Genomic DNA, 26,342 nt, shown 5'->3' with positions numbered 1-26,342 from the left:
GGGAAGTGAGCATGGAAGTGAAAAAGTTACTACATGACAGTATTGTGATACCAACTCTAACGTATGGAAGTGAAGCTTGGACGTTGTTGGAAGGACACAAGTCAAGAGTGAGAGCAGTGGAAATGAGTTATTTAAGAGGAGCCTGTGGAGTCACATGGAGAGACAGGCTGACGAATGAGGATATAAAGGAGCGTTGTGGTGTGGATGTGGATGTGATAGGCAGCGTTATGAGGAACACACTGAGGTGGTTTGGTCATGTGGAGAGGATGGAGGGTGAAAGACTGACGAAGAGAGTGTATGTGAGTGAGGTGGAGGGGGGAAGAGGGAGGGGGAGGCCGAGGATGAGATGGAGGGATGGGGTGGAGAGGTATATTAGAGAGGGGGGTGTGAGTTGGGAGCAGGGCAGCGAAATGGCGGGGGACAGGGCGACTTGGAGGCGATTTGTTTGTGGCCACCCCAAACGGGATTGAGGCGTCTGGCAATAGATAGATAGACTAACATACTAACCTAACCTGATACTAAGAGAACGAACGGAACTTAACCTAATAGATTAATCTGCGTAACACACTAACCTAACCTGATACTAAGAGAACGAACGTAACTTAACCTAATAGATTAATCTACGTAACACACTAACCTAACCTGATACTAAGACAACGAACGTAACTTAACCTAATAAATTAATCTACGTAACACACTAACCTAATCCGGAAGCGAAGCTTGGACCTTGCTGGAAGGACGCAACAATGAGAGGACCATGTGGAGGTACCATACAAGACTGACAAATGAGGAAGTGAAGGAGTGTTGTTGTGTGGATGAGGATGTGACAGAAAGCGTTAGGAGAAATACAATGTGTTAATTTGGCCATCTGGAGAGGAAGGAGCGCGAGAGACTGAAAAGGAAAGTGTATATGAGTGAAGTGGAGAAAGGGAAGAGGTAAGGGAAGACCAAAGAGGCGGTGGAGGAATGGAGTGGAGAGGTATATGAGAGAGGGGGCGTGAGTTGGTAGCGAGGACAGCGAAATGGCAGGGGATAGGGAGACGTGGAGGCGATTTGTTTGTGGACACCTCTGACGGATGAAGGCGTCTGGATATGGATAAATATAGATAAGAGAAGGGTTTATTGATCGAATCCAATGCTAGTCACGAGGAAGTGCTATGGAATACGTGTAGACCCCTCGAACTGCCTTTGAGAGTGGAGCCAGATAACCGCTATTTACTCTAACTTGGCCTAAAAGTGCCATCTCTCCATCTTGAAAATTGAGCAGCTAGAAAAGATTATTACTCGAATTTGGTGCTACAAGAAGAAGTGCGAAGGAAAAGATGAAGAGCCGTGGCCTTGTCTTTTTCTGCCACTGAGTCAGCCATTTTCACCATTGGAAAGGCAGTACCAAACTTAATAAATTAATCACCGTCCAAGCCGGGATACGATTCCGAGCCAGGGGTGAAATTCTCGACCATACTTACGATCGATTCTTTGTCGTAACTTGGGTTTGTTTTTACAGGAAGAACGAGAGACACTGGGGGGCGGGGGGCCTGGTAGTATGGTTTTGAGATTGAGTTGGTATATTATTGTGAAGTGAGAGTGTATGTGAGTGGGCTGGACGGGGGGAGAGGGAAGGGGAGGCTAAGGATGAGATGGAGGGATGGAGTGGAGAGGTATATGAGAGAGGGGGGTATGAGCTGGAAGGAGGGCAGTGAAATGGCGGGGGCAGAGCGACATGGAGGCGATTTGTGTGTGGCCTCCCTTACGAGATTAAAGCGTCTGGGATTAGATACATAGATAGATAGAGTATGGAGGTGTTTTTTCATTGTCGGTGTTAGAATATCTGGAGGTGGGATATTGTTATAGAAGGTTTGATAATGTTTGTATGGTGATTGTTTTATGTGCCTAGGTGTGTTGCGTGTGTCATATAACAGTATAGATGCTGTGTCTTGGAACAGGCTAATATGTACCGTGTAGAATTATGTGCCCCTTATATGAAGGTAGTCTCTCACTGGGAGGGCTTTAATATCAGATGGAAAGTGACCTAATGAAGTCGATTTGGTGTAGTCAGTGATGATGCGTAGGGCGTTGTTCTGTACGACTTGCAAAGGTGTTGTTGGTGTTAGATAGGATGGAAGCCTATGCTGAGGAGGGGGGGGGGGAAGGAGTATTGATCATCACTGATATTAATATTGTTTTTTAGAAAAAGGAGAATGCTTCTTTTTGTCGCCCAAAGTCTGGCAGTGTAGTTGGGCTGAGTGCATTGAGTCTGGGGGTGCACCGCCTCTTGTCTAGTACATGGTCCTTGAAGGTGAGTCCGATGTTATTTCTCTCCAAGAATGTTAGTGAACGGTGTGTGGCACACGTACATTGTTAAATAATATGATGTTGGGGGAAGTACCTGTGTTCATGCTTACAGCTGGTGGCGAGTGTGCTGGTGGATTTGGCTGGGGTGATTTTCAACCTGTTGTCCTTAACCCAAGTCTGCAGTGTGTTGGGGTAGTCCTGTTGCAGTGTACAGGCTGTCTGCATTATGTTGAGGTAGTCCTGTTGCAGTGTACAGGCTGTGTCTGCAGTGTGTTGAGTTAGTCCTGGTACAGGCTGTGTCTACAGGGTGGTTTGTGCTTGTTGTGGTGATGTCATCTTCATATGAGACAATATATGTGGGTGGTTGGGGTGGGGGAATATTATATATGTATAGGTTGAAGAGTGTGGGTGGGAGATCTGAGCGCTGTGCAACTCTGATGGGGAAATTTCGTGTTGGTGATGGGTTGGCCGAGAATGTAACATGTGTTTGTCTACCAAGCAAGTAAAAGGCAAGTCAGCGCTTGGTGTTCTCCATGTTTGTGTTGTGTTTTTGGTGATTAGTTTGCGTTGGGGGACGGCATCAAAGGCATTACTATTATTTATTGTTGTGAGTAATGTGTGCTGTGCGGGTAGAATGATAAGGTTTAACGTGGAAACTTAGTAGCTAAAGAAAACGTGTTACTAGTATTGTTGACCAGCTTAAAGCATAGGTTCGAACACACAACGAGTGATTAAAAAATAAAAAAACAACAGCTACTTTAATGCACATAAATATTCTGATATTATCCAAAAAATTAACCACTTTAAATAGGAACATATATGTAATGCTGTGTTTTTAAGGCGACTTCTCGTAGTTAAAACACTAGCTACTGAAGCGGGGTCCTCTTTCTAGACCGGAAGTAAAGCACTAACAAAGGAACAGGACATAAAAACCAGGCAGTATACCTTAACACATCTATTACCTAGATCCTACCCGTAACAATACACATAGAATGATATTTAAGATACAGGGACACAGAGATACAGAGTTAACACTTGGCTTCACAGAGTAATCGTACATACTACAATAATCACACAGGGAGATTGTGAGTGTTCTTTAATAGGGTTCTTATTTCACTTGGAGGTAATATATAAATGGGATTGTTCACTTTAAGAATACACAAGGTTGGGAGTCTGGTTTGGGGATATTACTATAAAAGAGGTAGGGTGCGGATAGCGACACTCGACACTGTCACCTTGTCACGGGGACAAGTACACTTAGCTTTTGACTCGCCCGCGCCCTTACCTCGAGATTCACAGAAAACTCCCTGGTTCCTTAGTATGGGGAGGGACTAAGATAATTCACAAAGTTCACTTTCTGCCCTGGTAGCACTTAGTTCTGATGGGCCACTGTTTACTATGGTTTCTTGCGGAGTCACTGTCACTGTTTTCTCTGTTTCCTGGGTATAGTCACTGTTAGTTACACTTTAGAGTACAGGGAGGCTCTCCCGTCTGGGGGCCTCAACCTGAGAGGTGGCCCTCGTCTTAGGGCCGCGCCGGTGGGGTGCAGGGAGGCCCTTTGGTCTGGGGGCCTCGACCTGATAGGTGGCCCTCAGGACTGGGGCCGAACAGCCAGAGCAATCGGGCCTGCTTCTTCTGACTCCGGGGAGTGAGGGAGCCCGAATCGCCTTTGTCGTGGGTTGTGGAGTCGAGCCTGGGCGTCCTGGGGCTGCGGGCACCAAGAGGGAGAGGCGCCGTCAGGACTGGACTGCGGCAGCGTCTCCTACGGGGCTCCGGCAAGAACAAGGAACTCCCGGGTGTGGGTGGTAAGCCCGATATCGGGCCTTGCCACCACTCTAGTGTCTCCTCCAGGGCTATATCCCTGGATGGTGACGAAGGGCTCCCCGAAGGGAAAGAGGCTGGAGGAGGACTCACGTTGCCCATGGTCTCTCGGGTGTGTCTGGAGGCCGGAGCCGGGGGTCTCTTTCCCCTATCACACACTTTGGCTGTAGCTGTGAACTTGCCCGGCATACGGGGGACACCTATAGGGTGATCGGGGTCACCCTTTCGCCCCGGCTTGGGACCGCCGGCATGGTGTTGCTCCCGTAGTAGGAGACAAGCCGGAGGGAGGGGCGCAGAGGCCACACTTTCTCCAATACGGATTGAATCTACCTTCAGGGAATTCTCTACCCTGGTACGTGCCCCGGCCGGAGCCGAGTGTCTACCCGTACGAAAGACAACTACCGGGCGAACTAGGTCGCCCGCACGCTGCGGCTTGGGACCGTCCACGGGGTGTTGCTTCCGTAATAGGGAAGTGCTACACGTACGGTAGCAGGGGCTCTTTACCCTGATCCGTATTCTGGCCGTAGCCGAGAGCCGATCACCTCCAACAGGAACATCTGCCGGGCAACCGGGGTCGCCCGCACGCTGCGGCTTGGGACCGTCCACGGGATGTTGCTCCTGAAGGGGAGAACAGCAGGAGAGGGCTGCACTGGGGCAACTCTCTCTCCCTGGTGTGTTAAGACCGGGGCCTGGGGTCGCCTTCCCCTTTACACACTCTATTAGGCCGTAGCCTAGGGTCGTCTTTCCCTTTTTACTTCTTATTAGGCCGTAGCCTTGGGCCTCTTGCCCTTGGGCCTCCTGCGCTAGAGGGTGTAACAAAGCCGTCAATATGGTGTTACCTGGGACTGAATTTATTTCAGTCCCACCCCTATTCTGTCGATCACTGCTCCGCCCGCGCAGTAGTTCACTTCCCCTGATCACCTGGGGTTGAGGCACTTGCGGGGAATAGGGACCTAGGACCGTGATGCCCTGATGACCCTCTGGACTGAGGTCACTAATCCCACCGTTGTGTCCTCCTGGGGTGGTGGTGCGGTGGCGGCCCGGTGGTGGGGTGGGGGGTGGTGAGGTGGGAGGTCCGGCGGCGGGCACGGTGGGCATTTTAATATATAATATAGCGTAATAGCCACGTTCGTTCGTTGAAAGATTCCCTGCACATATAGTGCAGGCCGGGCCATACATCAGCCCGGTCAGTGGTGTATGGGCTGATTGAAAAAAAGACAGTAAGTGGGGAGGACAGGACCTGGGGATTGCCCAGCACACACGTCCTGTCTCCTGACTGGCTTTGTGGTGTGTGTGTGTAATAGCCTTTTTTTTTTTTTTTTTTTCTGGCCTATCAAGCATTGGGGCCGAAGCCCCTGGTTATTAAGGCCATGTATATATATATATATATATATATATATATATATATATATATATATATATATATATATATATATATATATATATATGTATATAAATTTAAACATATATACATATATATACAAACATATATATATATATATATATACATACACACACACACACACACACACACACACACACACACACTTCCATGCATACATACAGACACACTTTCATGCAAACGTACATATATGTATAATAATTTTAATCTTATTCATTTTTTTTTTGGTATTTTTATTTTTTTAATTTTTTCTTGGTTTTATATTTTCTATACCTTATATTATAAAGAAAAACTAATCTAAAGACCCTAAAACTAATCACCAAACAGACAAATCGCTAACCTATACTAAATCCTACAGAGACAAATAGCTAGACCTACACTAATGGTAAAAATACCTCGACTAACAGAACACCATCGACTGCAGATATGTAATTCCTTTCTACATTACATACCTGCACTCATCACCTGGTGACTGTCAGTCGAGGCACAACTTATTATAGGGGACATCAGTATATGAAAGGGAACCAGACGAGTCAGGAACATTTCCATATACGTCACCTGTCGTCCCTAATTAGAATAACTTAAGCAAGATAATATAATGTATTTACATAATTTGTACAAAAAGTGAAGAACCTCGCCCAGCAGACCACCATCGACTGCAAGTGCCCAATACCTTCCTATATTGCACACTTGCACTCATCAGCTGGTGAGTGTCAGGCGAGGAACTTGGCTTAATGTAGGGGACATCTATATTAGAAATAGATCGGTGGGAGGAGGAACTATTTAAAATATGTCAACTGTCAACCCTAATTAATATTACAATATATACATATTTACTGTTCATAAAAACCATAACCACGCTGTAAAAAAGTCACATCACTCTGATCAGTCCGGTCTCTCTCAAGAAAGCCATCAATTTATCAGTCATAACAATGTCCCCATCACCCAGGATGGTGGAAAGGGTGAAGGGGACGTCTACTGCGCCGCAGTAATTTATAAGTGAAGCACGTTCACGAATAAATCGCCGACAGCGCAGGATGATATGACTAATAGATAACACCGCATTACAGATGTCACAGTGCGGTGGGAAGCGTCTTTCCATACATGGTTTTATGTGGGTTAAAATGGTGGCATTAAGCCGTAACCGTGCCAACACTTTTTCTTCTAGGCGACTGGAAAGGTTGGCAGTGTCCCAGTCGCCCAGGTACGGCTTACAAATTGGAATATTTAGTCTGGTCCACTGACCTTGCCACAGAAGATTTATTGATTTCTTTCCGAGAGATAGATTCGACCGTAGATCACGAGGAACGTCCCAAGTCTCCTCGAGCTCTACAGCCGACTTTGCAAGTAAGTCAGCCTGCTCATTGCCGTAGATACGACAATGACCAGGCACCCAGATCAGCGTGAATGACTTGTTGCATGAATGAAACTTATTAACGATGCGGCCCTGGATCTCATGAGAGTCCGTAGTGCAAGATGCAATTGCCTGAAGGGCTGATTTTGAATCTGAAAATATGACAAATGAGTCATGCCTAGAATTGAGAGCATAGTCTATGGCTTTGTCAATAGCAAAAAGTTCTGAAGTAAACACAGATGTATGAGTCGGCAACCGATACCTGAGGGCACATTCAGTCGACCACACACTTGCACCCACACATTCACTCGACTTGGAGCCGTCGGTGTACAATTGATGGGACCCCCAGTGACGAACAATGATGTTACGAAACAAGTGGTGGACCTCCGCCTCCGGCGCCTTGGCCTTTGGTGCTGGGAGCCATGTAACATCGACTGTAAAGCCAGGTGGCTCCCAAGGCGCTATATTTTTAAGCACTAACTTGTCACAGTCACTGGGGTCCACATCAAGCTCCTGAGTCAGTAAGTGGAGGCGAGCGGCAAGTGACCGACGCACCCCCCGCAGAAGGTGGTGGTATTGACGTAGGGGGGTACAGGCCACATTGCCGATATTACTTTTCCTTAACGTCCTTATGCCGTAGGACAAGGCCAGGTGGTCAAGGCGAATACGGAGGGGAGGCACATTCGCCTCCACTTCCATACGAGTCACACGGGTACACCGGACGGCTCCAAGACACATTCGCAAACATTTATTCTGTAACACATCCAATCCTTTCAGAGTGGCATCGGATGCCGAGCCATACACCTGTGTGCCATAGTCTAGCTTCGATCGAATAAGGGACTTATACACCATTAATAAAGATTTTCTGTCGGCACCCCAGGTAGTACCCGCTAGGTACTTGAGGACATTTAACGGTTTATCACAACGAGTAAGCAAAGTATTAACGTGAAGTTTGAAATTCATTCTACGATCAAAATGTATTCCTAAAAATTTTACAGAATTTTGAAAAGGTACCGCCTGATTATCCAAAGTTAAGCACAAATTAGGTACGTTACGATTAGTGAAAACTATAGCGGCACACTTACGTACGGAAAACTTAAATCCCCACTGCAAGGCCCATTGGTGGACGGAGTCAAGGGCTGCTTGAATCCGTCCAGCCGAAAATTGTGCATTACGGGAAGAGTGCCATATTGCACAATCGTCAGCGTAGAGCGAGTATTTAAGATTCCTCGGGATGGGAGCTGATGACAGAATATCATTGATCATAATACTAAATAAAGTAGGACTAAGCACACTTCCCTGTGGCACCCCGTTTTCCTGGATAAATATATCTGATGTTACGTTACAGGGCAATTTGACAGAGAAAGTTCTGTCCCTTAAGAAATTTGAAATAAAAACAGGTAAATTTCCTCTTAAACCATAAGAATAGAGCTTCATTAGTATACCGTGTCGCCAGGTCATGTCATAGGCTTTATGGATGTCCAAGAACACCCCTATCATGAATTCTTTATTGGCAAATGCCTCTTCAACACAATGCTCCAAATTCATTAAATGATCTAGTGAACTTCTGTATTTACGGAAGCCACATTGTTGGTCATTTAACAAATTCTTTGACTCTAAAACAAAAAGAAGCCTATTGTTAACCATACGTTCCATGACCTTACATAGACAAGAAGTCAACACAATAGGACGAAATGAAGTGGGATTCATAAGACGACCAGCCTCTTTGGGTATTGGTATGACGTGCGCAAAGTGCCATGAGTTTGGGAACGTTCGAGACGCCCAAATCTCATTGTACAATGCTAACATCTTAATCAGGTTGTCCTGATTAATATGCTGGATCATACCGTACGTGATGGTGTCTGGTCTAGGGCTGGTGTCTTTACAGGATTTAAGGGCAAGGAGCAGTTCATCTAGCGTAAACTCTTGGTTGTACGGGGAGTTTACGTCTTCTGTGGCAAAGTCTAATATCTGTAGCTCAGTCGTGCGTTTATGATGTTGGAAACGCGGGTCATAATTGGCTGAGCTACTTACGTGAGAAAAACTCCTGGCGAGGATGTTAGCAACGTCCACGGGCTCGTCATAGATGTTATTATTTACTTGCAAGGTGGTGATTGGGAAATATGGGCCTTTATTATTCAATATTCTTATGGTGGGCCAGACTTTACATAATGGTGTTGTACAAGTCACCGTGGACACAAAGGACCGCCAGGAGTCACGTTTGGCCCTTCTTATTATTCTCCTTGCCTCAGCCCGTGCCTGTTTGTATGCAATAAAATTTTCCTCAGTGGGCTGACTATCAAAAATCCTTTATCTCCTATTGCGTTTTCTTAATGCTTGTCGGCAATCCAGCGTCCACCAATGTGCTCTATGCTTCGCATTAACTGTAGAAGTCTTGGGAATAGCAGCCTCAGCTGCGTGTAATATGGATTGGGTTATATTTTCGACCTTAACATCTATGGTCTCCCCAGATATATCTAAATTGGCGATCCTTGAGAAGGATCCCCAATCTGCTTTCTTATACTTAAATTTTGGAGGTGGAGGGTCCGAAATGATGTTGCGTGTATAAGAAAGACAGATGGGTAAATGATCACTTCCCAAGGAGTCGTCGTAAGGGTCCCATGAGAGATCTTGATGTATACCAGGGGAGGCCAAAGATAAGTCAATGGCCGAAAAGTTACCAGTACGATCATCTACACGAGTCGCTCTACCATCGTTCAGAAGACAAAGGTTGGACTATAGTATTAGGTCGGCTACTTGCTCCCCACGAACATCAATCCTTAAGCTACCCCATTGATAGTGATGGGCGTTAAAATCGCCCAACACTAACTTATTTCCAGGCAGATGTTCAAATAGTGAATTTAAAGAATCACTATCAATGGAGCCATGTGGACGACAGTACAGAGAGCAAATAGACAGAGACGTGTTATTAAATTTTACTCTGCACGCAACAGCTTCCAGAGTAGAATTTAGAATCACTTCCGTTTGTGGGTGTGATTTGTGTGTGTAAATGGCAACTCCGTGACCTTCATATCTTCTGTACGAGTGGTAGTGTTTGAACTGTGGAGGATCAGGATGATCCTTCAGGTGCGTCTCCTGTAAACAAACAACGTCTGGCCTGTGTATTGACAGCAAGATTGCTATATCTTGTAACTTATTCCCAATACCTCTACAATTCCACTGTAATAGAGTGAATGCGGCGGTTTAAGATTTCTGCTGGGGGCCAGTGTGCTTCGTCTTTTTTTGTCGCCCGCCAGTAGGCGAGCGACTACCAGGGGACCTATCCCGGTGCTTGTTGATGGAAACCTCCATATTTTCATCAATAACTAGGTTCCCAGCCTCCCCCGAGGAAGAGCTAACCTTTCTCTCCCTCGCTGGAGTAGGAACCGGAAGGACATGAGGACGTGACTGTTTCGTGAGGGTGGTCATGTTATTTTTAGTAGGCTTGTCAGGCTTCGCTTTAGGCCGTACTGATGGAGAGGCAGCAGCAGCCTGAGAGTAAGCTGAAGCTTTAGGGATGTCAGTGAGAGAGTTGGAACGGACAGGAGGTCGAAATGGAGATGTACTGTGAGTGGCAGGAGGGAGAAAGACAGGGTCAGTCTGCATCTCGACAGAGCACATCACAGGACGGGATATTACCGCCGAAGCATAGGACCTATTCGGTGTGGGAGTTGCATGCAACTCCTTCACCTTTTTCCTAGCTTCGTAGTAGGAAATACCCTCAGTTGCCTTCACTGTGCAGACTTCCTTCTCCTCCTTCCACTTGGGACAATCCCTAGAGGAAGTGGAGTGAGTACCCTTGCAGTGAAAGCAACGTACTGTCTCTGATGTGCAACTTTCCGCATCACGACCCTGGCTTGCACACTTGCCTCACGCTGGCTGGGAAGCCCGACAAGTCTTTGTACCATGCCCATACAGCTGGCATTTCAGGCAATGCAAAGCGTTAGGGATGTACGGCCGAACGTGAATAAGTTCATAACCAACTTTGATATCACTAGGAAGAGAAGATTTGGCAAATGTCAAGATGATAGTTGCTGTCTTCGTCCTTATGCCTTCCGAGTAGCGAGTTATGAATTTAGCCTCAATGACATCTTGCTGCGCCAATTCACTTACGATCTCGTCCTCGCTCATCACCATGAGATCCCTGCAAGTGACAACACCCTTGCAAGAATTCATGGAGACTGGAATTTTGGCTTTGACATCTTAACAATGGAATTTGCGCAGTTTCAACAAATCCTTTACCTGTGCCGAGTTTACAGTTTTGACCAGGAGATCTCCATTAGCAAGTTTTTTAACTTGTTCGACTTCTCCCGCACAGTGGTCAATCACCTTCTTGATAAGGAAGGGATTGAGACTGGACAGGGGAGTGGAACCTAGCGCATGAATGATAACGTAGGTCGCATTAGCTACAGGGATGTCAAGTGGAGCTCAAGTCTGGCGTCCGTCAGTCTGGGGGTGGTCAGTCCTGTCATGCCTAATATCGTCAGGACCACCTCCCCCCCTGAAGGGGGGGGGAGGCAGTAGGGGCGTCCTCCATAGGTACCACTTCCCCTTCGCGGGGGAAGTGGGAAGAAAGAGAAAAACGAGCAAGGGACAGAGCACCTGGGGAAGACCCACCTAGTCTGAGATTACCCTCTCAAACCACTCTCGGGAGGACGCGCCTGTGTGTCACTCACACCCCAGAGCGATCAGTGGACGGTACACTCCAGAGGTGAGTAAGCAAAGGCAATCTCAGGAAACAGATATAGACACTCACTATATCTACTAAGGCCAGGGAGGAAAATGAGGTCTAGCTAACCTAACTTTTACTCCCCTATTTACCAAACTATTGCCGGTGAGGCAGCCCTAGATCACTAGAAGAGAGAGCAACGAAAACACGACTGCACTCTCCACAACCATTCATCAAAGTCCCATAATAGCCATTTTTTTTTTTTTTTTTTTTTTTTTTTTTTGCCTATCGACCATTGAGGCCGGAGCCTCTGGTCATTAAGGCAAATATATATATATGTATATATATTGACACATATATACATATATATACAAACATATATATATACATACATACATACATACACACATCCATGCAGATGAACATACACACTTTCATGCACACGTACATATATATATAATAATTTTTATTTTATTATTTTTTTGTAGTTTTATTTTTATTATTTTTATTTATTTTTTATATTTTTAACCTTATTTTACTTATAAAAAAAAAATACCTAATTTAAAGACCCTAAAACTAACCACCTAACAGACAAATCGCTAACCTATACTAAATCCTAAGAGACAAATAACTAGGCCTACACTAATATTCAAAAAGCCTCGACCAAGAGAACACCATCGACTGCAGATATGTAATGCTTTTCTACATTACATACCTGCACTCATCACCTGATGACTGTCAGTCGAGGCACAACCTAATATAGGGGACATCAATATATGAAAGGGAACCAGACGAGTCAGGAACATTTCCATATACGTCACCTGTCGTCCCTAATTAGAATAACTTAAGCAAGATAATATAATGTATTTACATAATTTATACAAAAATTGAAGAACCTCGCCCAGCAGACTACCATCGACTGCAAGTGCCCAATACCTTCCTATATTGCACACTTGCACTCATCAGCTGGTGACTGTCAGGCAAGGAACTTGGCCTAATGTAGGGGACATCTATATTAGAAATAGATCGGTGGGAGGAGGAACTATTTAAAATATGTCAACTGTCAACCCTAATTAATATTACAATATATACATATTTACTTTTCATAAAAACCATAACCACACAGTAAAAAAGTCACATCACTCTGATCAGTCCGGTCTCTCTCAAGAAAGCCATCAATTTATCAGTCATAACAATGTCCCCATCACCCAGGATGGTGGAAAGGGTGAAGGGGACGTCTACTGCGCCGCAGTAATTTATAAGTGAAGCGCGTTCACGAATAAATCGCCGACAGCGCAGGATGATATGACTGATAGATAACACCGCATTACAGATGTCACAGTGCGGTGGGAAGCGTCTTTCCATATATGGTTTTATGTGGGTTACAATGGTGGCATTCAGCCGTAGCCGTGCCAACACTTTTTCTTCTAGGCGACTTGGACGGTTGGCAGTGTCCCAGTCGCCCAGGTACGGCTTACAAGTTGGAATATTTAGTCTGGTCCACTGACCTTGCCACAGAAGATTTATTGATTTCTTTCCGAGAGATAGACTCGACCGTAGATCACGAGGAACGTCCCAAGTCTCCTCGAGCTCTACAGCCGACTTTGCAAGTAAGTCAGCCTGCTCATTGCCATAGATACGACAATGACCAGGCACCCAGATCAGCGTGAATGACTTGTTGCATGAATGCAACTTATTAACGATGCGGCCCTGGATCTCGTGAGAGTCCGTAGTGCAAGATGCAATTGCCTGAAGGGCTGATTTTGAATCTGAAAATATGACAAATGAGTCGTGTCTAGAATTGAGAGCATAGTCTATGGCTTTGTCAATAGCAAAAAGTTCTGAAGTAAACACAGATGTATGAGTCGGCAACCGATACCTGAGGGCACATTCAGTCGACCACACACTTGCACCCACACATTCACTCGACTTGGAGCCGTCGGTGTACAATTGATGGGACCCCAAGTGACGAACAATGATGTTACGAAACAAGTGGTGGACCTCCGCCTCCGGCGCCTTGGCCTTTGGTGCTGGGAGCCATGTAACATCGACTGTAAAGCCGGGTGGCTCCCAAGGCGCTATATTTTTAAGCACCAACTTGTCACAGTCACTGGGGTCCACATCAAGCTCCTCAGTCAGTAAGTGGAGGCGAGTGGCAAGTGGCCGACGCACCCCCCGCAGAAGGTGGTGGTATTGACGCAGGGGGGTACAGGCCACATTGCCGATATTACTTTTTCTTAATGTCCTTATGCCGTAGGACAACGCCAGGTGGTCACGGCGAATACGGAGGGGAGGCACATTCGCCTCCACTTCCATACGAGCTACAAGGGTACACCGGACAGCTCCAAGACACATTCGCAAACATTTATTCTGTAACACATCCAATCCTTTCAGAGTGGCATCGGATGCCGAGCCATACACCTGTGCGCCATAGTCTAGCTTCGATCGAATAAGGGACTTATACACCATTAATAAAGATTTTCTGTCGGCACCCCAGGTAGTACCCGCTAGGTACTTGAGGACATTTAACGGTTTATCACAACGAGTAAGCAAAGTATTAACGTGAAGTTTGAAATTCATTCTACGATCAAAATGTATTCCTAAAAATTTTACAGAATTTTGAAAAGGTACCGCCTGATTATCCAAAGTTAAACACAAATTAGGTACGTTACGATTAGTGAAAACTATAGCGGCACACTTACGTACGGAAAACTTAAATCCCCACTGCAAGGCCCATTGGTGGACGGAGTCAAGGGCTGCTTGAATCCGTCCAGCCGAAAATTGTGCATTACGGGAAGAGTGCCATATTGCACAATCGTCAGCGTAGAGCGAGTATTTAAGATTCCTCGGGATGGGAGCTGATGACAGAATATCATTGATCATAATACTAAATAAAGTAGGACTAAGCACACTTCCCTGTGGCACCCCGTTTTCCTGGATAAATATATCCGATGTTACGTTACGGGGCAATTTGACAGAGAAAGTTCTGTCCCTTAAGAAATTTGAAATAAAAACAGGTAAATTTCCTCTTAAACCATAAGAATAGAGCTTCATTAGTATACCGTGTCGCCAGGTCATGTCATAGGCTTTATGGATGTCCAAGAACACCCCTATCATGAATTCTTTATTGGCAAATGCCTCTTCAACACAATGCTCCAAATTCATTAAATGATCTAGTGAACTTCTGTATTTACGGAAGCCACATTGTTGGTCATTTAACAAATTCTTTGACTCTAAAACAAAAAGAAGCCTATTGTTAACCATACGTTCCATGACCTTACATAGACAAGAAGTCAACACAATAGGACGAAATGAAGTGGGATTCATAAGACGACCAGCCTCTTTGGGTATTGGTATGACGTGCGCAAAGTGCCATGAGTTTGGGAACGTTCGAGATGCCCAAATCTCATTGTACAATGCTAACATCTTAATCAGGTTGTCCTGATTAATATGCTGGATCATACCGTACGTGATGGTGTCTGGTCTAGGGCTGGTGTCTTTACAGGATTTAAGGGCAAGGAGCAGTTCATCTAGCGTAAACTCTTGGTTGTACGGGGAGTTTACGTCTTCTGTGGCAAAGTCTAATATCTGTAGCTCAGTCGTGCGTTTATGATGTTGGAAACGCGGGTCATAATTGGCTGAGCTACTTACGTGAGAAAAACTCCTGGCGAGGATGTTAGCAACGTCCACGGGCTCGTCATAGATGTTATTATTTACTTGCAAGGTCGTGATTGGGAAATATGGGCCTTTATTATTTAATATTCTTATGGTGGGCCAGACTTTACATAATGGTGTTGTACGAGTCACCGTGGACACAAAGGACCGCCAGGAGTCACGTTTGGCCCTTCTTATTATTCTCCTTGCCTCAGCCCGTGCCTGTTTGTATGCAATAAAATTTTCCTCAGTGGGCTGACTATCAAAAATCCTTTATCTCCTATTGCGTTTTCTTAATGCTTGTCGGCAATCCAGCGTCCACCAATGTGCTCTATGCTTCGCATTAACTGTAGAAGTCTTGGGAATAGCAGCCTCAGCTGCGTGTAATATGGATTGGGTTATATTTTCGACCTTAACATCTATGGTCTCCCCAGATATATCTAAATTGGCGATCCTTGAGAAGGATCCCCAATCTGCTTTCTTATACTTAAATTTTGGAGGTGGAGGGTCCGAAATGATGTTGCGTGTATAAGAAAGACAGATGGGTAAATGATCACTTCCCAAGGAGTCGTCGTAAGGGTCCCATGAGAGATCTTGATGTATACCAGGGGAGGCCAAAGATAAATCAATGGCCGAAAAGTTACCAGTACGATCATCTACACGAGTCGCTCTACCATCGTTCAGAAGACAGAGGTTGGACTGTAGTATTAGGTCGGCTACTTGCTCCCCACGACCATCAATCCTTAAGCTACCCCATTGATAGTGATGGGCGTTAAAATCGCCCAACACTAACTTATTTCCAGGCAGATGTTCAAATAGTGAATTTAAAGAATCACTATCAATGGAGCCATGTGGACGACAGTACAGAGAGCAAATAGACAGAGACGTGTTATTAAATTTTACTCTGCACGCAACAGCTTCCAGAGTAGAATTTAGAATCACTTCCGTTTGTGGGTGTGATTTGTGTGTGTAAATGGCAACTCCGTGACCTTCATATCTTCTGTACGAGTGGTAGTGTTTGAACTGTGGAGGATCAGGATGATCCTTCAGGTGCGTCTCCTGTAAACAAACAACGTCTGGCCTGTGTATTGACAGCAAGATTGCTATATCTTGTAACTTATTCCCAATACCTCTACAATTCCACTGTAATAGAGTGAATGCGGCGGTTTAAGATTTCTGCTGGGGGCCAGTGTGCTTCGTCTTTTTTTGTCGCCCGCCAGTAGGCGAGCGACTACCAGGGGACCTATCCCGGTGCTTGTTGATGGAAACCTCCATATTTTCATCAATAACTAGGTTCCCAGCCTCCCCCGAGGAAGAGCTAACCTTTCTCTCCCTCGCTGGAGTAGGAACCGGAAGGACATGAGGACGTGACTGTTTCGTGAGGGTGGTCATGTTATTTTTAGTAGGCTTGTCAGGCTTCGCTTTAGGCCGTACTGATGGAGAGGCAGCAGCAGCCTGAGAGTAAGCTGAAGCTTTAGGGATGTCAGTGAGAGAGTTGGAACGGACAGGAGGTCGAAATGGAGATGTACTGTGAGTGGCAGGAGGGCGAAAGACAGGGTCAGTCTGCATCTCGACAGAGCACATCACAGGACGGGATATTACCGCCGAAGCATAGGACCTATTCGGTGTGGGAGTTGCATGCAACTCCTTCACCTTTTTCCTAGCTTCGTAGTAGGAAATACCCTCAGTTGCCTTCACTGTGCGGACTTCCTTCTCCTCCTTCCACTTGGGACAATCCCTAGAGGAAGTGGAGTGAGTACCCTTGCAGTGAAAGCAACGTACTGTCTCTGATGTGCAACTTTCCGCATCATGACCCTGGCTTGCACACTTGCCTCACGCTGGCTGGGAAGCCCGACAAGTCTTTGTACCATGCCCATACAGCTGGCATTTCAGGCAATGCAAAGCGTTAGGGATGTACGGCCGAACGTGAATAAGTTCATAACCAACTTTGATATCACTAGGAAGAGAAGATTTGGCAAATGTCAAGATGATAGTTGCTGTCTTCGTCCTTATGCCTTCCGAGTAGCGAGTTATGAATTTAGCCTCAATGACATCTTGCTGCGCCAATTCACTTACGATCTCGTCCTCGCTCATCACCATGAGATCCCTGCAAGTGACAACACCCTTGCAAGAATTCATGGAGACTGGAATTTTGGCTTTGACATCTTAACAATGGAATTTGCGCAGTTTCAACAAATCCTTTACCTGTGCCGAGTTTACAGTTTTGACCAGGAGATCTCCATTAGCAAGTTTTTTAACTTGTTCGACTTCTCCCGCACAGTGGTCAATCACCTTCTTTATAAGGAAGGGATTGAGACTGGACAGGGGAGTGGAACCTAGCGCATGAATGATAACATAGGTCGCATTAGCTACAGGGATGTCAAGTGGAGCTCAAGTCTGGCGTCCGTCAGTCTGGGGGTGGTCAGTCCTGTCATGCCTAATATCGTCAGGACCACCTCCCCCCCTGAAGGGGGGGGGAGGCAGTAGGGGCGTCCTCCATAGGTACCACTTCCCCTTCGCGGGGGAAGTGGGAAGAAAGAGAAAAACGAGCAAGGGACAGAGCACCTGGGGAAGACCCACCTAGTCTGAGATTACCCTCTCAAACCACTCTCGGGAGGACGCGCCTGTGTGTCACTCACACCCCAGAGCGATCAGTGGACGGTACACTCCAGAGGTGAGTAAGCAAAGGCAATCTCAGGAAACAGATATAGACACTCACTATATCTACTAAGGCCAGGGAGGAAAATGAGGTCTAGCTAACCTAACTTTTACTCCCCTATTTACCAAACTATTGCCGGTGAGGCAGCCCTAGATCACTAGAAGAGAGAGCAACGAAAACACGACTGCACTCTCCACAACCATTCATCAAAGTCCCATAATAGCCATGAGATGAAAACATTAATATTTCAAGAGAAAATCGCAAATTGACTGTTTTCTGGAAGTGTATACAAATATTTAAACAAAGCATAAAGATTTTTGTAAAACTTATATTCGCCTGACGTAGTAATATTTAATACATTATAATAGACTAGAGTACAGGGCAGTTGTACAGTATATATTGTGCTACTTTTTGTTATTAACTAAACAAATGCTGTATTTCTGAGCTGTGAAGGCGAGTTTAAGGACTGGATTAGAAGTGATTTTGGGAATGTTGCAGTATCTCTTGCAAAGCGATTTATCTTTCACACTGCACCTCATTATCCTTTTGTTATTGATGCAACTACATAAGCATTAAAGGTCTATGAATAACATACAAGAGACTTAAATGTATTCTGTCAAATAAATCGCTAAGAAAGACGTGCAAGGAAGCCTGCTATAGAACCAAAATATTAGGTATAGTAGTAAAGTGGTTAATGAAGGCTATATCTAACCCCTCCAGTTTAAAAAGTCTCATTTAAGGTGAATATAATCGTCTGGAGATGGAAGAAGTTATATATAAAGTACGTCACTAGATTATATGAATTTTTTAAAGAAAATGGGATTACGTGTTTGTAACAGAAAACGAAATATTTTAAGCGGTAACTAAGCTAACGATGGAATTTTTTTTTTTTTTCTTAGTGGCATGGTCGTGTTACCTCTTCATTAGCAAATTATTTAACACAATTTAAAATACCCGCCGCCGGACCACCCACCCCGCCACCCCCCACCCCACCACCACCCCAGGAGGACACAACGGTGGGGTTAGTGACCCAGGTCAAGAGGGTCACCGGGACACTACTGTCCTGAGTCCCTTTTCCCTGCAACTACCCCAACACCAGGTGACCGGAAAAAGCCAACGACCTTGCGGGCGGGACAGCCATCGCCAGAATTGGGGTGGGACTGAACAAGATTCAGTCCCAGGTAACACCGTGTCGACTGCTATTGTTACACCCTCAAGGGCAGGAGGCCCAAGGCTAAGGCCAGAAATGTGCACCAGGGTAAGGAGACCCTTGGCTATGGCCTTAGTGCACACCGGAGAGAGAGTTGCCTCTGTGCATCCCTCTCCCGCTGTTCTATCCTACGGGAGCAACACCTCGCTGACGGCCACTGTACGTGGTGGGGAAGGAGCGGCCACTGTACACCCTTCGATTGCTTCTCTACGGGAAGATCAGCTCCTGGCTACGGCCAAAGCACGTACCAGGGTAGAGAGGCCCTTGGCTACGGCCTCAGTATGTACCGGAGAGAGCGCGGCCCCTGTGCACCCCTCTCCTGCTTTTCCCTACTGCAGTAGCAACACCGCCCCGACGGCCACTGTACGTGGCGGGGAAGGAGCGGCCACTGTATACCCTTCAGTTGCTCCTCGTACAACGGGTAGGCTTATGGCCACAGCCACAGTACATACCAGGGTAAGGCGACCCGAGGCTCCGGCTTCAGTACGTACCGGAGAGGACACGGACTCCGTGAATCCTTCTCCTGCCTCTTCCACTTGTGGGAGCCCTTCGTCACCATCCGGGAGTGTTGCCCCAGAGGTGTCGCCAGAGTGGTGGCAAGTCCCGATACCGGACCTACCTCCTACGCCTGGGAGATCTCTGTTCCTGCCAGACACCAGATGGAGACGGTGCCGCAGCCCAACCCTGTCGGTGCCTCTCCCTATAGGCGACCGCAGTCCCAGGACCCCCAGGCCCGACCAGCAGACTCCAGACAAGGGCAACCCAGGCTCCCTTACCACACGGAGCCAGAGACGACAAGCCCGCCTCCTCCAGCTGTTTGGCCCCAGTCCCGAGGGCCACCTCTCAGGTCGAGGCCCCCAGACAGGAGGGCCTCCCTACACCCCACCAACGAGGCTCCAATATGAGGGCCACCTCTCAGGTCAAGGCCCCCAGACAGGAGGGCCTACCTGCACCTCACCAACGAACAGGACCCGGGCAGTGACTCCCCTGCGGGTAGTGTATTGCCCCTTGCAGGCCGGGTCCCCCTAGGGTTCTCCCCTCACGCCCATACTACGGAGTGAACTCTACCCAGGAAGTACAGGTAAATAGTGATGCCCCTTGTACCGAGAACAAACCAGGGGAATAACAGTGAACAGTGACCAAGTGAAGACCAGTGTAAAGTCAGTGACAGCTACTATTAGTCCATAAGAACTCGATACCCAGCAGAACAGAAAATAACTTCAGAGAACTTATAGTAATTGTGTGAGTCCCCAAGTAAAAGAACTTTCAGTACCTGTGAATGGAGACTAGGGTGCGCGGGCGAGTAAAAAATCTGTGTGTAAGTGCCGCCACTAGCGTGTCGCAATCCGCACCCTGTCTTATTTATAGTAGCATTTCCCCCACGGACTCTTAATCTTGTTTATTCCCCTTGCTTCCAACTAAAGATATATTCTGCCTAAAGATGAAATACGGGTATCAATACATATAGTTCATGACATTAGTGTACATGTATTATACCGTGTGTTAAGTGTGGCTGTGCATTGTGGTGTCAAAGGCTAACTCTGTGTCCCTGTCTCCTGTATATCAAATATCACTTTCTGTTGTATTGTAACGGTGTAGAATTAAGGCAATAGATGTGTTAAGGTATACTGCCTGGTTTTTATGTCCTGTTCCTTTGTGGGTGCTTTACTTCCAGTCCGGAAAGAGGACCCTGCTCAGTAGCTAGTGCTTTTAGGACGAGAAGTCGACCTAAAAACACTCAGCATAACACAATTAAACTTAGCATTCTCTAACATACTACTTATCATTTTAATATCGACACAGTCTGCATCAGATATATACAGGATAAAAGGTTACTGGTGTGTAGAGCAAAGAATAAATCGTTGAGAAAGAGGCGTTAGGAAATCTGTAGGGCCAGTAAGAATTTGATCAAAAATCCGTAAACTGCGGCCAACAATGTCACTGAAGGTCACATAGGAATGAGTGAGATATACAGAATATGAGAGAGAGAGAGAGAGAGGTGGCTACGTGAGTTGATACATACTTATACTAAGAAAACAAACCTAATTGACTGAAATATTTATTGTTGTAAAGGTTACTTAACCTTACAGACTAACCTAAATGACCACCAAACTAAACTTACCTCATACTAAGAAAACAAACCTAACTTAACTAAAATGCCCACCGTGCCCGCCTTCGGACATCCCACCTCACCACCCCCCACCCCACCACCGGGCCGCCACCGCACCACCACCCCAGGAGGACACAACGGTGGGGTTAGTGACCCCGATCAAGAGGGTCACCAGGATATCACGATCCTAGGCCATTGTTCCCCGCAATTGCCCCAACCCCAGGTGACCAGGGAAAGGGAACTACATTGCAGGCGGAGCAATGGTCGTTAGAATAGGGGTGGGACTGAACAAGTTTCAGTTCCAGGTAACACCGTATTGACGGCTTTGTTACACCCTCTAGGGCAGGAGGCCCAAGGGCAGGAGGCCCAAGGCTACGGTCTAACAAAGTGTACAAAGGGTAAGGCGACCCAAGGCTACGGCCTAACAAAGTGTATAAAGGGTAAGGCGACCCAAGGCTCCGGCCTTAGTACACCAGAGAGAGAGAGTTACCCCAGTGCATCCCTCTCTTGCTGTTCTCCCCTTCAGGAGCAACACCGCGCCGACGGCCTATATACGTGGCAGGGAAGGGACGGCCTAGTACTCCCTTCAATTGTTCCTGATCGGACAGATCAGCTTCCGGCTATGGCCAGAGTACGGACCAGGGTAAAGAGCCCCTGCTACCGTACGTATAGCCCTTCCCTATTACGGGAGCAACACTGCGCCGACGGTCTATATACATGGCGGGGAGGGGACGGCCTAGTACGCCCTTCAGTTGTTCTCAGTAAAACGGGTAGGCACTTGGCTCCGGCTGGGGCACATACCAGGGTAGAGAAGCCCCTGAAGGTAGTTTCAGTTCGTACTGGAGAGAGTGTGGCCTCTGTGCCCCTCACTCTGGCTTGTTTTCTACTACGGGAGCAACACCGCGCTGACGGTCTATACACGTAGCAGGGAAGGGACGGCCTAGTACGCCCTTCAGTTGTTCCTCGTACGCCGGGCAAGTCCACAGCTACAGTCAGAGTACGTACCAGGGTAAGGGGACCCAAGGCTCCGGCCTCAGGACGTACTAGAGAGGACACGAATGACGTGAGTCCTTCTCCAGCCTCTTTCCCTTGTGGAAGCCTTTCATCACCACCCGGGAATATAGCCCCGGAGGAGACGCTAGAGTGGTGGCAAGGTCCGATATCGGACTTACTGCCTACGCCCGGGAGTTCCTTGTTCCTGCCTGAGCCCCGAAGGAGACGCTGCCGCAGCCCAGTCCTGACAGCGCCTCTACCCCTTGGTGCCCGCAGTCCCAGGACACCCAGGCCAGACTCTCCAGCTCCTGACGAAGGCGATCCTGGCTCCCTCACTCCACGGAGCCAAAGACGACAGGCCCGACTACTACGGCTGTTTGGTCCCAGTCCCGAGGGCCACCTATCAGGTCGAGGCCCCCAGACCAGAGGGCCTCCCTGCACCACACCAATGCGGCCCCAGCACGAGGGCCGCCTATCAGGTCGAGGATCCCAGACAGGAGAGCCTCCCTACACCCCACCTACGAGTGTGACCCAGAGTGAACGTTACCTAGGAGATATAGGAAAACAGTGACTTTCCCCCCCCTGTGTCAAGAACAAGTCGGGAAAAAGAACAGTGAACAGTGACTAAGTGAAGCACAGTGTAATTGATAGTAGCCCACAAGAACTCAGTGTTGGCAGGGCAGAGAATGAACTTTATTGTAATTATCCCAGTCCCCTCATATAAGAGAACTTTCTGTGAACACCTGAGGTGAGGGTGCGCGGGCCTGTCAAAAGCCTGAGTGTGAGTGTCGCCGTGACAAGGTGACGATGTTGAGTGTCGTTATCCGCACCCTACCTCATTTATAGTAATAGTTCCCATACAGACTCCCAATCTTTTTTATTCCGTATGTGAACCATTCTATTTATATCCTGCCTAAAAGTGACACATAAACAATACTAGAGATAATTCACGATCTCCCTGTATGAACATTGTAATGTGTAAGTGTAACTCTATTTTGTGGTGCTGAATATTAACTCTGTGTCTCTGTTCCCCTGTATCTCAAATATCACTCTACGTGTATTGTTACGGTTAGAATTAAGGTAATAGATGTGTTAAGGTATACTGCCTGGTTTTTATGTCCTGTTCCTTTGTTGGTGCTTTACTTCTGGTCTAGAAAGAGGACCCTGCTTCAGTAGCTAGTGTTTCTACGACGAGAAGTCGCCTTAAAAACACCAGCATAACACTGGTGGCAAGCGGTGGTTCTGGATCCGAGTAAAAGCACGGAGGAACGATAAAAAGGAAACTTGCACAATGGCAGCCAAACCGTACATCCAATTACCAAGATTCAACCCGGACCAATGCGACATAGAAGTATATTTAGATATGGTCAGACCCCTCCTAGACATAGGGTTCGACTCAGACAGAGAAAAAATTGCAGTCACATTACCTAACCTGGGAAAAATAATTGCCACTGTCGCACCAAAAATCGTCCCAGAACTGTCATGGGATCAATTCTCACAAATAGTGAGACAGGCTTTCACGCAATCAATAGGCAGAGTTGTTGCCCTCTCTCAACTCGACGCTCTCACCTATGACGGGAACCTGGACGACACATTCGTCCAGGCTCAGCGCCTCATCAGCACCGCTTATCCCAAGGCACGTACAAATGCCCGAGATATACATACATTTAATGCCCTGCTGAGGATTCTCCCTAGCACAGTCAGGGAGCACTTCTCAATCTATGATCCCTCAGGGGACATGGAAAACGACCTGCAACTCGTCAGACGTCTCCTCGCCGCCCGTCCCATACCACAACCACTCCACGCGGTGACAAGATTCCCGACGAAACACAACCCTCCACCCAAACCTAAGCTGCCGCCTCACCAGCCAACTACAGAGCCAACTCCTACTGTGCCCAGGGCTTACCCGCAGAAAAAGCGCCCCAACCCCAAGGAACAAGGCAATCTCATCACTATTAATCCTTGGGAGTTCACGGCCTGCAGTCGCACCTGCCCCCTGCACGACATAAGAGAACAGCTAAAGGCTAGCAGGCGCAGAAACTTTCACCAAGGGCACAAGAAAGTCTCCTCCCTAGATGATGATGCCCCGGAAGACGTCGCACCACCAACACTTTACTCGGGAATGGACGACGACGACCAAGACGACCCCACTCCTCAGCAGATGGATTTTTAGGCCCGCCCCCGCACCTCCCCACGGTAGCGGGGGCCACCTCACATAGCTACAGACCCCCAGTCTACAACAAGATTTGGCTGAACGGGGTCAAGGCACAATTACTGCTAGATACGGGAGCTGCCAGATCGTGCCTCTACTCCCACCTCTACTCCCGCCACACCTCTGCATTCGGCCCCCTTCTCCCCACTTCAGCCAACCTCGTTGACGCGGTGGATGGCCCCCTGCCTATCCATGGGGAAACACGGGCCCTTCAAACCAACACCCACCAACGAGTATCCACTAACCACCCATTCATCATTTTCGACTCGACATGCGATCAATATGATGGATATCGTGGGCTGGACCTTTTCCAAAAACTCCACGCCACCATTGACTGCCATCAGCGCCGAAACTTCAGTCCAGCCCGCCCCAACCAAGCATCAATCAACAAGAAAAAAAAATCTCATCGAAGAAAAAGCAAGAACACCCCCCCCCACCACGCAAACACACACAACCCCCGAACACTCACCTGCCCCAACCCACCTGTACATCTGACCCCAACCCAACCTCACACAATGCCTCACTTCATCCCCCTCCATCACCACCCCCCACCACACATCATCTGGACCCCTTCCCATCTTTTCCTGCCTCTGTCGCCTCCTCATTCACCATTCCACCCCACCATGAAGCTTGGGTAAAACTGAACAGACCTTCAGGTACCTCCGTCCTCTTCTCACCATCCATCCCCACCGGACCACTCTCCTCCTGTTTAGTAATTCCCACCTTCCTTCCCCCACATGCCCATGAAACATATCACCAACCTCGCCACAACCCCACTAACCCTACCAAGAGGACTCATCATCAGCGACACAGAAGAAGCCGAACCATGCCAAGCACCACCCCCTGACCATCCCATTCTCCCCGACCTACCATCACACCTATCCCCTTCCCAAACCAACAGCCTCCGACAACTCCTCCTGGACTTTCAGGACCTGTTCTCCTCCGGCCCAACTGACCTTGGTCACACTACCTATCTCAGCCATGAGATACACACGACCGGACCTCCAATTCGCCAACCATCACAACGAAAAAATCCAAAACAACGGGCAGAAGAAGACCGGCAGTTCCAGGATATGCTCGATGCCGGCATTATCTCCAACTCCACTAGCCCATGGTCCTCACCTGTTGTGCTCGTACGGAAGAAAGATGGGACTATGCGCTTTTGCGTAGACTACCGCCGAGTCAACAACGTCACTATCAAAGACTCTATGCCCCTACCCCGAATCGACGACTCGCTTGACTCCCTACATGGGTCGACCTGGTTCTCGACCCTAGACCTGCAATCGGGTTATTGGCAAGTCCCTGTACACCCCGACGACAAACACAAAACCGCCTTCTCAACATCAAACGGGAAGCATTATGAATTCAACGTTCTTCCCTTCTGGCTCTGCAACGCCCCTGCCACATTCTCCCGCCTGATGGAGTCAGTTCTCAGCGGACTAACCTGGGAGACTTGTTTGGCGTATCTGGACGACGTCATTGTTTTCAGTCATACCTGGGCCGACCACCTCCACCGCCTCAAACAAGTGTTCCACCGTATATGCCAGGCAGGACTAAAACTAAAACCAACAATGGGCGTTTTGGCCATGAGATCAGTCTCTTTCCTTGGACATCTAATTAACGCTGCAGGCATCTCCCCGGACCCAGAAAAACTACGTGCAATCGCCGACATTCCTCTACCTCGTGACGTGCACGAAACTAGTGCCTTCCTAGGCCTAACATCATACTACAGGCGGTTCGTCAAAGGATTTGCGGATATCGCCAAACCCCTACACGACCTAACAAAAAAAGGCGAGCCGTTTGTATGGACCGAACCAAGAAAAACTGCATTCACCACCCTCAAGTCCAAGTTAACCTCTGCCCCAGTAGTCGCTTTCCCAGATTACAACCTCCCATTCCGCCTGTATACCAACGTATCACTCATTGCCATAGGGGCTGTCCTTGCACAAGTACAAGATGGCCGTCA

The 26,342-nt window shown here is 47.5% G+C and overlaps 1 protein-coding gene across 1 annotated transcript in view; it reads right to left on the bottom strand.

Moving 5' to 3' along the window:
• Positions 1–25,359, bottom strand: part of LOC145411921 (uncharacterized) — a 29,504-nt gene extending 4,145 nt beyond the window's left edge. Inside the window, exon 1 of the mRNA XM_080281890.1 lies at positions 25,333–25,359. Within this exon, the coding sequence (XP_080138016.1) occupies positions 25,333–25,359 (27 nt within the window). The remainder of the gene's footprint in view (positions 1–25,332) is intronic.
• Positions 25,360–26,342: the final 983 nt, after the last annotated feature.

Source organism: Coenobita brevimanus, chromosome 91 (genome assembly GCF_032717465.1).
Source record: "Coenobita brevimanus isolate Jiangsu-jjx chromosome 91, ASM3271746v2, whole genome shotgun sequence".
NCBI lineage: Eukaryota > Metazoa > Arthropoda > Malacostraca > Decapoda > Coenobitidae > Coenobita > Coenobita brevimanus.
Note: the sequence above shows the minus strand (reverse complement) of the source record. Positions and strands in the feature narration are given on the sequence as shown.